General features: G+C 43.2%; 1 protein-coding gene across 2 annotated transcripts in view; it reads right to left on the bottom strand.

The window, feature by feature from the left end:
- LOC110502474 (SH3 and PX domain-containing protein 2A) overlaps positions 1-15025 on the bottom strand; it is a 100007-nt gene that overhangs the window by 62224 nt on the left and 22758 nt on the right. For both annotated transcript variants that reach the window (XM_036959993.2, XM_036959992.2), the window contains exons 3-5: positions 13330-13405; positions 12402-12478; positions 9010-9101 (exon numbers count right to left, since the gene is read on the bottom strand). In XM_036959993.2, coding sequence (XP_036815888.2) covers positions 9010-9101; positions 12402-12478; positions 13330-13405 — 245 coding nt within the window. The remainder of the gene's footprint in view (positions 1-9009; positions 9102-12401; positions 12479-13329; positions 13406-15025) is intronic.

Genomic DNA, 15025 nt, shown 5'->3' with positions numbered 1-15025 from the left:
AATCAGAATGAGTTTGTCCCCACAAAAGGGCTTTATTACAGACAGAAATACTCCTCAGGTTCATCAGCTGTCCGGTTGACTGGTCTCAGATGATCCCGCAGGTGAAGAAGCCAGATGTGAAGGTTCTGTGCTGGCGTGGTTACACGTGGTCTGCGATTGTCAGGCTGGTTGGATGTACTGCCAAATTCGCTAAAACAACGTTTGAGGCGGCTTATGGTAGAGAAATTAAGACTCAATTCTCTGGCAATAGCTCTGGTGGATATTCCTATAGTCAGCATGCCAGTGGCACACTCCCTCAACTTGAGACATCTGTGGCATTGTGTTGTGTGACAAAACCGCACATTTTAGTGGCCTTTTATTGTCCCCAGCACAAGGTGTACCTGTGTAATGATCATGCTGTTTAATCGGCGTCTTGATATGCCACACCTGCCAGGTGGATGGATTATCTTGGCAAAGGATGTAAACAAATGTGTGCGCAAAATATGAGAGAAATAAGCTTTTTGTGTGTATGGAAGATCTTTTATTTCAGCTCATGAAACATGGGACGAACACTTTACATGTTGCGTTTATACTTTTCTTCAGTATAGTACTATGGTCAGATGAGTTTGTTAGCTCAATGTCAGAAGTCAGCATATCTGCTTTTTGGCCTACATTTACTCAAACTCTAACTTATTGTATGTTCTGTGCGTCACTCAATGTATTGTGTTACTGTAAAACCCTTGTTCAGAAACATATTAGGTGGCTCCCTCTTGTGGTAGTAAAGCTCCTGTATTTCTGGTTTCTGTATACTGCTTGAGTGGTGCATTAAGGTTACTAAACCAATAGAGGGCAGTGGGGGGAAGGCAATTGCAACAGTCCAGTTGCTTTCAGTCTTAGAAATTAGCATATGACTACAACAAATACAGTGGGCACCCTTTGGATTTGTTCACATTTTGTTGCGTTACAAAGTATGATTAAAATACGTTCTATGTCTCTGGGTGGCAGAAAGGAATGATGTTGCTGTTTGACTAACATAGCAGTAACTTGATGCTGTCGTTTTTTTAAATGATTATATATTTTTTATTTCCCCTTTATTTAACCAGGTAGGCCAGTTGAGAACAAGTTCTCATTTACAACTGCGACCTGGCCAAGATAAAGCAAAGCAGTGCGACACAAACAACAACATAGAGTTACACATGGAATAAACAAACTTATAGTCAATAAAAAAATAGGAAAAAAATCTATATACAGCGTGTGCAAATGAGGTAAGATTAGGGAGGTAAGGCAATAAATAGGCCATAGTGGTGAAGTAATTACAATTTAGCAATTAAACACTGCAGTGATAGATGTGCAGAAAATTAATGTGCAAGTAGAGATACTGGGGTGCAGAGGAGCATTTAAAAAAATAAAAAATAAAAAATATGGGGATGAGGTAGTTGGAAAGGCTATTTACAGATGGGCTATGTACAGGTGCAGTGATCTGTGAGCTGCTCTGACAGCTGATGCTTAAAGTTAGTGAGGGAGATATGAGTCTCCAGCTTCAGTGATTTTTGCCATTTGTTCCAGTCATTGGCAGCAGATAACTGGAAGAAAAGGTCATTGGCAGCCAAAGGAGGAATAGGCTTTGGGGGTGACCAGTGAAATATACCTGCTAGAGCGTGTGCTATGGGTGGGTGCTGCTATGGTGACCAGTGAGCTGAGATAAGGCGGGGCTTTACCTAGCAAAGACTTATAGATGAACTGGAGCCAGTGGGTTTGGCAACGAATATGAAGAGAGGTCCAGCCAACGAGAGCATACAGGTCACAGTGGTGGGTAGTATATGGGGCTATGGTGACAAAAAGGATGGCACTGTGATAGACTGCATCCAATCTGCTGAGTAGAGAGTTGAAGGTTATTTTATAAATTACATTGCCGAAGTCAAGGATCGGTAGAATAGTCCGTTTTACGAGTGTATGTTTGGCAGCATGAGTGAAGGATGCTTTGTTTTGCGAAATAGGAAGCCGATTCTAGAATTAATTTTGGATTAGAGATGCTTAATGTGAGTCTGGAAGGAGAGTTTACAGTCTAACCAGACACCTAGGTATTTGTAGTTGTCCACATATTCTAAGTCAGAACCGTCCAGAGTAGTGATGCTGGACGGGCGGGCAGGTGCAGGCAGCGATCGGTTGAAGAGCATGCATTTAGTTTTACTTGCATTTAAGAGCAGCTGGAGGCCACAAAAGCAGAGTTGTATGGCATTGAAGCTCATCTGGAGGTTTGGAGAACGGTGATGAGAGGGTTTTCCAATTTTTCCTATATTTTTTCTATTTTTTCCGGTGAAATGTCCTGAGCACCGTCCTGTGAATTGGAAAGTCTTGCCTGTTCTCCCCGTGGCCCTGAGTTGGTCAGCACAGAGGTACCTTGTCCTGTATAGGCCTGCAGACTTGGGTTAGAGTCTTGTGCAGCAGTGTGCTCTCTATGAGCTGCTGTCTGAATCACACTGTGTCCTGACTGTTCTGATTGAGCTGAAACACTGTGAGCCTGGGCTGTTTGAATGTCAATGTGCTCAATGAATTGGGGTCCTTCTTTGGGACGCACACTTAATACATGTCTGGCAGATGTGCCCCTCTGCCCTATGTGAAATGCAAGGTCTAAGATCCTGTATCTCTCTACAATTTGCTCAAAGCAGTCATTCATGCTATCTATTGTTGTTGAGTTGGCCTTTCTTTCTTGCTATTTCAGTTTGCAGCTCTAGAGTCTCCCTTATTTTCCTCAGTTCCATCTTTTGTTGGTTTAATTCTTCCTCCTTATCCTCTAAATGGTGTTTGAACTTGAGAGCAGCAGCCATTATTATTAATGCTGCTCTTTCAGCCTCTGGTCGGATGCAGGCTGAGGATGTGGAGGATACACCTGAGCGTGAACTCCTGTTAGACCTGCGGCTGGAGGATTGGGACACACTGTCAGTAGGTTTAATATCATCTTTCTCATCAGTGCATTCATCAGGTTTCTCTGGTACTGGGGCTGCACCTGAGATCCATTGGGACACAGTAACAAGAAATGTCTTAATATGCTGCCATTTGGGTTCATACCAATTCAACATATCATTTTTTTATTTCATCCTCAGGTATCATGTGATGATAGGAATCAATAAATTATTTGAATCCATTCAACATTTCTTTATTACAACTTGAATATTCTTATTGTCAGTCATCAGATCAGTAACACCATATGTCCATTTTGTGAGTCAGCTTTCCCAGTTTACCCCTTCTGGATTTGCGCATTTGGGAAACTTTCTCCTTCCAAGTCCTTTTCTTTTTTTCTTTTTATATATATATTTTTTTGAATTTTACCCCTTTTTCTCCCCAATTTCGTAGTATCCAATTGTTGTAGTAGCTACTATCTTGTCTCATCGCTACAACTCCCGTACGGGCTCGGGAGAGACGAAGGTTGAAAGTCATGCGTCCTCCGATACACAACCAACCAAGCCGCTGCTTCTTTAACACAGCGCACATCCAACCCGGAAGCCAGCCGCACCAATGCGCCGGAGGAAACACCGTGCACCTGGCCACCTTGGCTAGCGTACTTCCAAGTCCTTTTCTGATAAAGGCACCTCCACTAGCACCGTGTGCACTGGTATAATTCTCTTCCACCATCTTCCCTCAATAGGCTATCAGAATAATACCTATATTTCAATATGCAACCATGAACATGGATCAATAAGCGCTCTGGTGCACTGCTCTCCTTTTAACAGTGCCACTATATAATTCATATTCACAATTCAAAGAATTAGGCAGCGGAGATTGGAAATCGGATTCTATGCATTCAATCCATTGTCCAAATAAGTCACTCCAATAGAAAACTTTCCATTACTTTGTACGTTACTTCCGGCGCCGACAGAGATGGCCGCCTCGCTTCGCGTTCCTAGGAAACTATGCAGTTTTTTGTTTTTTTACGTGTTATTTCTTACATTAGTACCCCAGGTCATCTTAGGTTTCATTACATACAGTCGAGAAGAACTACTGAATATAAGATCAGCATCAACTCACCATCAGTACGACCAAGAATATGTTTTTCGCGACGCGGATCCTGTGTTCTGCCTTACAAACAGGACAACGGAGTGGATCCTATGCAGCGACCCAAAAAAACGACTCCGAAAGAGAGGGAAACGAGGCGGTCTTCTGGTCAGACTCCGGAGACGGGCACAGCGCGCACCACTCCCTAGCATTCTTCTTGCCAATGTCCAGTCTCTTGACAACAAGGTTGATGAAATCCGAGCAAGGGTAGCATTCCAGAGGGACATCAGAGACTGTAACGTTCTTTGCTTCACGGAAACGTGGCTTACTGGAGAGACGCAATCCGAAGCGGTGCAGCCAACAGGTTTCTCCACGCATCGCGCAGACAGGAAAAAACATCTTTCTGGTAAAAAGAGGGGCGGGGGCGTATGCCTTATGACTAACGTGACATGGTGCGATGAAAGAAACATACAGGAACTCAAATCCTTCTGTTCACCTGATTTAGAATTCCTCACAATCAAATGTAGACCGCATTATCTACCAAGAGAATTCTCTTCAATTATAATCACAGCCGTATATATCCCCCCCCAAGCAGACACATCGATGGCTCTGAACGAACTTTATTTAACTCTCTGCAAACTGGAAACAATTTATCCGGAGGCTGCATTCATTGTAGCTGGGGATTTTAACAAGGCTAATCTGAAAACAAGACTCCCCAAATTTTATCAGCATATCGATTGCGCAACCAGGGGAGGAAAGACCTTGGACCATTGTTACTCTAACTTCCGCGACGCATATAAGGCCCTGCCCCGCCCCCCTTTCGGAAAAGCTGACCACGACTCCATTTTGTTGATCCCTGCCTACAGACAGAAACTAAAACAAGAGGCTCCCACGCTGAGGTCTGTCCAACGCTGGTCCGACCAAGCTGACTCCACACTCCAAGACTGCTTCCATCACGTGGACTGGGAGATGTTTCGTATTGCGTCAGATAACAACATTGACGAATACGCTGATTCGGTGTGCGAGTTCATTAGAACGTGCGTTGAAGATGTCGTTCCCATAGCAACGATTAAAACATTCCCTAACCAGAAACCGTGGATTGATGGCAGCATTCGTGTGAAACTGAAAGCGCGAACCACTGCTTTTAATCAGGGCAAGGTGTCTGGTAACATGACCGAATACAAACAGTGCAGCTATTCCCTCCGCAAGGCTATCAAACAAGCTAAGCGCCAGTACAGAGACAAAGTAGAATCTCAATTCAACGGCTCAGACACAAGAGGCATGTGGCAGGGTCTACAGTCAATCACGGACTACAGGAAGAAACCCAGCCCAGTCACGGACCAGGATGTCTTGCTCCCAGGCAGACTAAATAACTTTTTTGCCCGCTTTGAGGACAATACAGTGCCACTGACACGGCCGGCAACGAAAACATGCGGTCTCTCCTTCACTGCAGCCGAGGTGAGTAAGACATTTAAACGTGTTAACCCTCGCAAGGCTGCAGGCCCAGATGGCATCCCCAGCCGCGCCCTCAGAGCATGCGCAGACCAGCTGGCCGGTGTGTTTACGGACATATTCAATCAATCCCTATACCAGTCTGCTGTTCCCACATGCTTCAAGAGGGCCACCATTGTTCCTGTTCCCAAGAAAGCTAAGGTAACTGAGCTAAATGACTACCGCCCCGTAGCACTCACATCCGTCATCATGAAGTGCTTTGAGAGACTAGTCAAGGACCATATCACCTCCACCCTACCTGACACCCTAGACCCACTCCAATTTGCTTACCGCCCAAATAGGTCCACAGACGATGCAATCTCAACCACACTGCACACTGCCCTAACCCATCTGGACAAGAGGAATACCTATGTGAGAATGCTGTTCATCGACTACAGCTCGGCATTCAACACCATAGTACCCTCCAAGCTCGTCATCAAGCTCGAGACCCTGGGTCTCGACCCCGCCCTGTGCAACTGGGTACTGGACTTCCTGACGGGCCGCCCCCAGGTGGTGAGGGTAGGCAACAACATCTCCTCCCCGCTGATCCTCAACACTGGGGCCCCACAAGGTTGCGTTCTGAGCCCTCTCCTGTACTCCCTGTTCACCCACGACTGCGTGGCCACGCACGCCTCCAACTCAATCATCAAGTTTGCGGACGACACAACAGTGGTAGGCTTGATTACCAACAACGATGAGACGGCCTACAGGGAGGAGGTGAGGGCCCTCGGAGTGTGGTGTCAGGAAAACAACCTCACACTCAACGTCAACAAAACTAAGGAGATGATTGTGGACTTCAGGAAACAGCAGAGGGAACACCCCCCTATCCACATCGATGGAACAGTAGTGGAGAGGGTAGCAAGTTTTAAGTTCCTCGGCATACACATCACAGACAAACTGAATTGGTCCACTCACACAGACAGCATCGTGAAGAAGGCGCAGCAGCGCCTCTTCAACCTCAGGAGGCTGAAGAAATTCGGCTTGTCACCAAAAGCACTCACAAACTTCTACAGATGCACAATCGAGAGCATCCTGGCGGGCTGTATCACCGCCTGGTATGGCAACTGCACCGCCCTCAACCGTAAGGCTCTCCAGAGGGTAGTGAGGTCTGCACAACGCATCACCGGGGGCAAACTACCTGCCCTCCAGGACACCTACACCACCCGATGTCACAGGAAGGCCATAAAGATCATCAAGGACATCAACCACCCGAGCCACTGCCTGTTCACCCCGCTATCATCCAGAAGGCGAGGTCAGTACAGGTGCATCAAAGCTGGGACCGAGAGACTGAAAAACAGCTTCTATCTCAAGGCCATCAGACTGTTAAACAGCCACCACTAACACTGAGTGGCTGCTGCCAACACACTGACACTGACTCAACTCCAGCCACTTTAATAATGGGAATTGATGGGAAATGATGTAAATATATCACTAGCCACTTTAAACAATGCTACCTTATATAAATGTTACTTACCCTACATTATTCATCTCATACGCATACGTATATACTGTACTCTATATCATCGACGGTATCCTTATGTAATACATGTATCACTAGCCACTTTATACTATACTATGCCACTTTGTTTACATACTCATCTCATTGTACATACTGTACCCGATACCATCTACTGTATCTTGCCTATGCTGCTCTGTACCATCACTCATTCATATATCCTTATGTACATATTCTTTATCCCCTTACACTGTGTACAAGACAGTAGTTTTGGAATTGTTAGTTAGATTACTTGTTATTACTGCATTGTCGGAACTAGAAGCACAAGCATTTCGCTACACTCGCATTAACATCTGCTAACCATGTGTATGTGACAAATAAAATCTGATTTGATTTGATTTGATTTACGTATGCATGATGAATGTAGCCATACACTTAAATGTAACCATTTATCCATCAAAAAGTGTGTGCACTTGTTAGACTACTTTTACATACCAAAGTGTGTCTTTTCTACCCTGTAGTCTTGAGGCCGCGTGAGTCCTTTGTTCCTTGGTTATGCATCTTTCCAAACAATCCAGTTTTTCAATTCCAATTAAGTCTTTTGACCATACCAGACCATGTTAACCATGCTGTTTGTTTCTTTAGTTTAATGATCAAAATTCATTTTTGTATACAGAAGAACGACAAATAAAGGTATTACTATTTTTCTAATTGAATCAAACACTGGACATTGGATTTCTATGCTTCAAGACGAACATTTCACCACTCTCCATTGAGGCTAAAGGATTAAAATGGAAATTGTATTGGGACAATTATATTGGACAATTTAGCAACTACATTTAGTCAAGAATCCTGGTACCTCTCGCAAATCAGACATGTTATATTTCTTTAAGCATGGTCAAGTTAATAATCATGCTGTGGATGTTATAGTAAAACACCCAGACACAACAAAGATACAGTCGTCCTTCTGAACTGAGCTGCAGGACAGGAAGGAAGGTGATTTTAAAACAGCTACAGAATTGAATGGCTGTAAAGGGATAAAACTGAGGATGGATCAACATTGAAGTGACTCCACAATAATGACCTACCTAAATGACATAGTGAAAAGAAGAATACAAATATACAGAATAAAATATTCCAAAACATGAATCATGTATGCAACAAGGCACTAACGTAATACTGCTTAAAAGCACACCAAAGGAATATACTTTTGGGGAAAATCCAACACAACACATCAATGTTTAACTGCCCACTGGGCACACACTGGTTGAATCAATGAAATTATGTTGAACCAATGTGGAATAGACGTTGAATTGACATCTGTGCCCAGTGGTTGTCTGCTTATTTTCAAGCATGGTGGTGGCTGCATCATGGTATGCTTGACATAGGCAAAGAGTAGGATGTTTTAATGATAAAAAGGAATGGGATGGAAAATCCTGGACAAAAACCTGCTTTAGTATGCTTTACACTTGACACTGGGAGAGGAATTCACTTTTCAGCAGGACAATAACCTACAACACATGGCCAAATCTTCGGAGAAAAAAATTACTAAATGCAGATGTAAGTTTCCACTTATCAAATGTCCATTGACATCAAATACCAAACCCTACTGGTATAAATCTGAGGATGATACATTAATTCTAGTAATGCCTTGTCTGACCTGAACTTAACCACCATAATACCAATGAACAATAAGCACTGCGCTGGGATCAGATGTCACCTCCCATGTATCATCATTAATAAAAGCCCAGAGCCTGGTTGACCATCCATCATCTATGTGACATGAGGTCACTTGGAGATCAATACATGTCAGTGTGGGTGAGAGACGTCTGCACCAGCTGCCAGTGCTCTGACACATGCACACACACACACACGAGCAAATAAAACATATCCTTTGTATTATCATATTAACCTAAATTAAACATGTTTATTGTTGTACTTGGGGGCAGTGTTTGATACCTTAAAGTACAACTGAAAAGTACAACATGAAGAACCTGGTAAAAAGCAAGAAATTGAGAAATAGATGCCCTTTAAAACCTGACAATACACAATATACTGTAGGGAGAGATCGCCAGGTAAATGAAACTCACTCTTTAGGAGGGTTGATGTCCTCAGCCTTGGTTTCAAAGAAACTCAGCACCTCCTCACTCTGGGAGATCTGGTTAGGGAGCCTCATCACAGCCTAGAAGGAGAGAGGGAAGGAGGGCGAGAAGGAGAGTGATGGAAAATATTATAATTGTGAAATAGTATAATGATTATTCACAATGACAAGACTTCATAACACATCATCAAGATAACTATCAGCTAATGTGGTCACATGTACCCTGAATTTCATCAACTGACTGACTCCATATGTGGAAGCCACTATATCACAAAAGGACTGTGTGTGTGTGTGAGATCACCAGATCATCAACTAGGATCATCAACCAAGGGACGATTATTTCTTGAGAGGATGGTCATGGGACCAAAACATAATTACAAATTATTTGTAGTCTGCAAATTCACCGCAAGCCCAAACAGATATAATATTTGACTAAAATCTAATAATTTCAAACCTTGCTTACATTTGAATATGATCACATGCGTGTATATCTCTCTATGATGCATGGGAATACTTTGGGAATACTTTTTCTGGTGGTTTAGTCTTTTATGTCCAACAAATACATTTCTTAAAAAACATACATATTTAGTTATTTATTTTGCTAAGAAAACCTGTAGGGGGCCTCCCGGATGGCGCAGTGTTAAGGGCGCTGTACTGCAGCGCTAGCTGTGCCATCAGAGTCCTGGGTTCGCGCCCAGGCTCTGTCGTAACCGGCCGCGACCGGGAGGTCCGTGGGGCGACGCACAATTGGCCTAGCGTCACCCGGGTTAGGGAGGGCTTGGTCGGTAGGGGTGTCCTTGTCTCATCGCGCACCAGCGACTCCTGTAGCGGGCTGGGCGCAGTGTACGCTAGCCAAGGTGGCCAGGTGCACGGTGTTTCCTCCGGCGCATTGGTGCGGCTGGCTTCCGGGTTGGATGTGCGCTGTGTTAAAGAAGCACCGGCTTGGTTGGTTGTGTATCGGAGGACGCATGACTTTCAACCTTCGTCTCTCCCGAGCCCGTACGGGAGTTGTAGCGATGAGACAAGATAGTAGCTACTACAACAATTGGATACTACGAAATTGTGGAGAAAAAAAAAAAAAAAAAAAAAGAAAACCTGTAGGAAAATAAAAATCACCCACGGGCCAACCAGTTGGGGGACCCTGGTTTACAGTAAGGCCCTGTTACTCAGCAGCTCAGAGGATGAAGGGGAGGTAAGGAAGACGAGAAGGGGAAGGAAGAGGGATCAGAGCCCGGAGCAGGGATAAGACAGAGGAAAGCAGATGGAGGACGATAGCTACCAGAACCCTCTCTGACAGGACTACAACTGTGTCTGCTTTGAAAAGTACTTTCGAAATAAACAATTTGCATACACAATGAATATGATGCATATGATACTGAATTAGGGACATACAGTCTTTATATTTGGTGTAAATCTGATAATTACATGTTAGAACTTTACTCTTTCAGACTCAGCATTTTCTGTCACAAGGCTCTGCATTCACAGCTCACACGGCAGGTTTCGGTTTTTCCACAATAAAAAAAATTGAGCTAGACTTTCCAGTGAATGCTGCTGGTGTAGAAAACATGTTCCAAAGACATTCAAACTAAACAATTTATTAAAGAAATGACTGGACCGTGTGAGATGTGGCTACTTACAGTGCCTTGCGAAAGTATTCGGCCCCCTTGAACTTTGCGACCTTTTGCCACATTTCAGGCTTCAAACATAAAGATATAAAACTGTATTTTTTTGTGAAGAATCAACAACAAGTGGGACACAATCATGAAGTGGAACGACATTTATTGGATATTTCAAACTTTTTTAACAAACCAAAAACTGAAAAATTGGGCGTGCAAAGTTATTCAGCCCCTTTACTTTCAGTGCAGCAAACTCTCTCCAGAAGTTCAGTGAAGATCTCTGAATGATCCAATGTTCACCTAAATGACTAATGATGATAAATACAATCCACCTGTGTGTAATCAAGTCTCCTTATAAATGCACCTGCACTGTGATAGTCTCAGAGGTCCGTTAAAAGCGCAGAGAGCATCATGAAGAACAAGGAACACACCAGGCAGGTCCGAGATACTGTTGTGAAGAAGTTTAAAGCCGGATTTGGATACAAAAAGATTTCCCAAGCTTTAAACATCCCACGGAGCACTGTGCAAGCGATAATATTGAAATGGAAGGAGTATCAGACCACTGCAAATCTACCAAGACCTGGCCGTCCCTCTAAACTTTCAGTTCATACAAGGAGAAGACTGATCAGAGATGCAGCCAAGAGGCCCATGATCACTCTGGATGAACTGCAGAGATCTACAGCTGAGGTGGGAGACGAGATGAAACCAAAATTGAACTTTTTGGCAACAATGCAAGACGTTATGTTTGGCGTAAAAGCAAACGTAAAAGCAACACAGCTCATCACCCTGAACACACCATCCCCACTGTCAAACATGGTGGTGGCAGCATCATGGTTTGGGCCTGGTTTTCTTCAGCAGGGACAGGGAAGATGGTTAAAATTGATGGGAAGATGGATGGAGCCAAATACAGGACCATTCTGGAAGAAAATCTGATGGAGTCTGCAAAAGACCTGAGACTGGGACGGAGATTTGTCTTCCAACAAGACAATGATCCAAAACATAAAGCAAAATCTACAATGGAATGGTTCAAAAATAAACATATCCAGGTGTTAGAATGGCCAAGTCAAAGTCCAGACCTGAATCCAATCGAGAATCTGTGGAAAGAACTGAAAACTGCTGTTCACAAATGCTCTCCATCCAACCTCACTGAGCTCGAGCTGTTTTGCAAGGAGGAATGGGAAAAAATGTCAGTCTCTCGATGTGCAAAACTGATAGAGACATACCCCAAGCGACTTACAGCTGTAATCGCAGCAAAAGGTGGCGCTACAAAGTATTAACTTAAGGGGGCTGAATAATTTTGCACGCCCAATTTTTCAGTTTTTGATTTGTTAAAAAAGTTTGAAATATCCAATAAATGTCGTTCCACTTCATGATTGTGTCCCACTTGTTGTTGATTCTTCACAAAAAAATACAGTTTTATATCTTTATGTTTGAAGCCTGAAATGTGGCAAAAGGTCGCAAAGTTCAAGGGGGCCGAATACTTTCGCAAGGCACTGTAGTAGGCTATAAGTATTAAAAAGACTTCTTGCCATTCATTGAAGGGTGACTGCACTTCCTGATTTGGCCTCAATTCAAGATTTGGTTCATTGAGAAATGCTAGCGGCCATGACTGAATTAAAACATGGGTTGGTTTCAGGGTGTGGTTTGACGTGGGTGTCTCGTGTGTGTGTTCACAGGTGGGAAGAGTTAAAGAGCAGTTGGCCTTTAAAGCAGCAAGCAGTACATCATTTACAGCAAAGACAAAAACAAGATACTTGGTTCTTACTCTGCAGTAGTCATTAAGATGCTTCAACCTTTTCACAGCCACGTCTCTGACTTGACTTCGCCGAAATAAGAGTTTACCTGTAAAAGAGATATAGAACTTTAAGTTGTCATTGAATGTGCTGTTTCTAAAAGTACCAACAGGTGGCATAACACTAGCCCAGACCCAGGCATTCGGCAGTGGACTTTTTAAGAAACGGTCTGACATATTATGTAGTAGGCCTATTCTAAATAGTATGTGGTACTCGAGACAAGATTTCATGAAAAAGACAAATGTAAAATATGTGTGAGTGTGTCTGTCTTTCTGTCTCTCTGTCTGTCATGATAACAGTAAGACGACTGTTTATTTTAGAGTGAGGAAGTGCATAGAGCCCACTCCCTGGCTAGGTTTTACAGGGTGGTGTAAACAATACTATCCAGACGTTTGAGTGCTGTGCAGCTCTCTGACAATGGCACTCTTCACTCCTCTGGGGCATGCTGAGGTTATCAAATTAGCCTCTTACTGCCATGCTACAAGCACACCACAGCCTTATTCAGCCAGCTGGAAGCGTGGAAAAACTAGAAATGTGCTATGTTAGAACAGACCAAATGATAGAGAAGCAGGTCCTTTCTGTGTGTTCTTGCGTTTCATTGCATTTTGTTTCAATGTGGTGTCAAACCCCCACCTCTAAAATGCTGCTGTTCAACATCTAGTTTTGATTGACATTTGTTTCAGTTTTCTACTAACGTGGATTGAATGTGAAATCAACAACAAAAACACCACATCATTGGATTTAGGTTAAAAGTTTAAAGAAAAAAAGACCAGGATGTTGATGACTTTTTGCAAATCAAATCCGTTTTTCACATTGATTAAATGTCATCACATACATTTTTTGGGGTCGAAATGATGTGGAAACAACGTTTATTAAACCAGTTTTTGTCAGCATGCTCACCTGGTAAGAAGGGAATTATTCTCTTTTTGGGGTCCTTCTGCCCTCCCTCCACTGGGAACTTGTCCAGGATCTGCATCTGAAAATAAAAAGAACGCAATGGATATCTTAACTTTTGTCTTCTAAAACTAAAGGATGGACACTTGTGGCAAACATCTAGATAACAGTTGGAATGAATACAGTCCTACGTGCTATGTTTGTTTTTTTGTATGGTCAATGTTATTTCAAACTTAAATCGATTACTGGTGGTAATAAAGTATATTTGATAGTTATGTGACAGACAAAGCCAAGGGAGCTCAAAGTGGAGGAATGTAGATGAGATCATTGGAAAGAGAAGCACTTGGTGGTCCTGACCTCTTACAGACAACCTCCCAATTAAATTACTACAAATGTGGGCTGTATATACAGACTCTGAAGAGCTACTACGTACCAGTCACCAGACACAGGCAGGTAGCCTAATCGCATGAAGAGTTCTAGACATGTTAAACCTAGTCTCAGAGACAGTCCTCGAACCATGATCATTGAGTCGTTTCACTGAGTAAAATGGAGTAACCCAATATTATAATTGAGTAAGGGCAACAGGTGTGCATTGAGGAGAGGCCACCCAATGGTTCACACGGGTTGAATCGACATTGTTTCCGCGTCATTTCAGTGAAATTGAATAGACGTTAAATTGACTGTGCCCAGTGGGCATTCTGTATCAAGTGATATTTTATGACAAGATCACAAAAACAATCATTCTGCTGTACATGCGTGGATGCCTGCAAGTTTGCTTACGTGTATTTGGGTGTGTGTGTGTACGTACAGTACGAGTCAAAAGTTTGGACATACCTACTCATTCAAGGGTTTTTCTTAATTTTACTATTTTCTACACAGTAGAATAGTCTGCTGAAGAGGATAAATTCATTAGTTACCAGAACCTCAGAAATTGCAGCCCAAATAAATACTTCACAGAGTGAACAGACACATCTCAACATCAACTGTTCAGAGGAGACTGCGTGAATCAGGCCTTCATGGTCGGATTGCTGCAAAGAAACCACTACTAAAGGACACCAATAAGAAAAAGAGACTTGGCTTGGGCCAAGAAACACGAGCAATGGATATTAGAACAGTAGATACCTGTCCAAATTTGAGATATTTGGTTCCAATCGCCTTGTCTTTCTGAGACGCAGAGTAGGTGAACGGATGATCTCTGCATGTGTGGTTCCCACCGTGAAGCATGGAGGAGGAGGTGTGACGGTGCTTTGCTGGTGACACTGTCTGTGATCTATTTAGAATTCAAGGCACAATTAACCAGCATGGCTACAACAGAATTCTGCAGCAATACGCCATCCCATCTGGTCTGCGCTTAGTGGGACTATAATTTATTTTTCAACAGAACAATGACCCAACAAACCTCCAGATTGTGTAAGGGCTATTTTACCAAGAAGGAGACTGATGGAGTGCTCCATCAGATGACCTGGCCTCCACAATCACCCAACCTCAACCCAATTGAGATGGTTTGGGATGAGTTGGACCACAGAGTGAAGGAAAAGCACCCAACAAATGCTAAGCATATTGTGGGAACTCCTTCAAGACAGTTGGAAAAGCATTCCAGGTGAAGCTGGTTGAGAGAATGCCAAGAGTGTGCAAAGCTGTCATCAAGGCAAAGGGTGGCTACTTTGAATAATCTCAAATATAAAATATATGTTGATTTGTT

The sequence above is a fragment of the Oncorhynchus mykiss genome, chromosome 23, assembly GCF_057628025.1.
Source record: "Oncorhynchus mykiss isolate SJ-2025 chromosome 23, ASM5762802v1, whole genome shotgun sequence".
Classification (NCBI taxonomy): domain Eukaryota; kingdom Metazoa; phylum Chordata; class Actinopteri; order Salmoniformes; family Salmonidae; genus Oncorhynchus; species Oncorhynchus mykiss.
The sequence above is the reverse complement of the archived record's forward strand: the minus strand, read 5'-3'. Positions and strand labels throughout refer to the sequence as shown.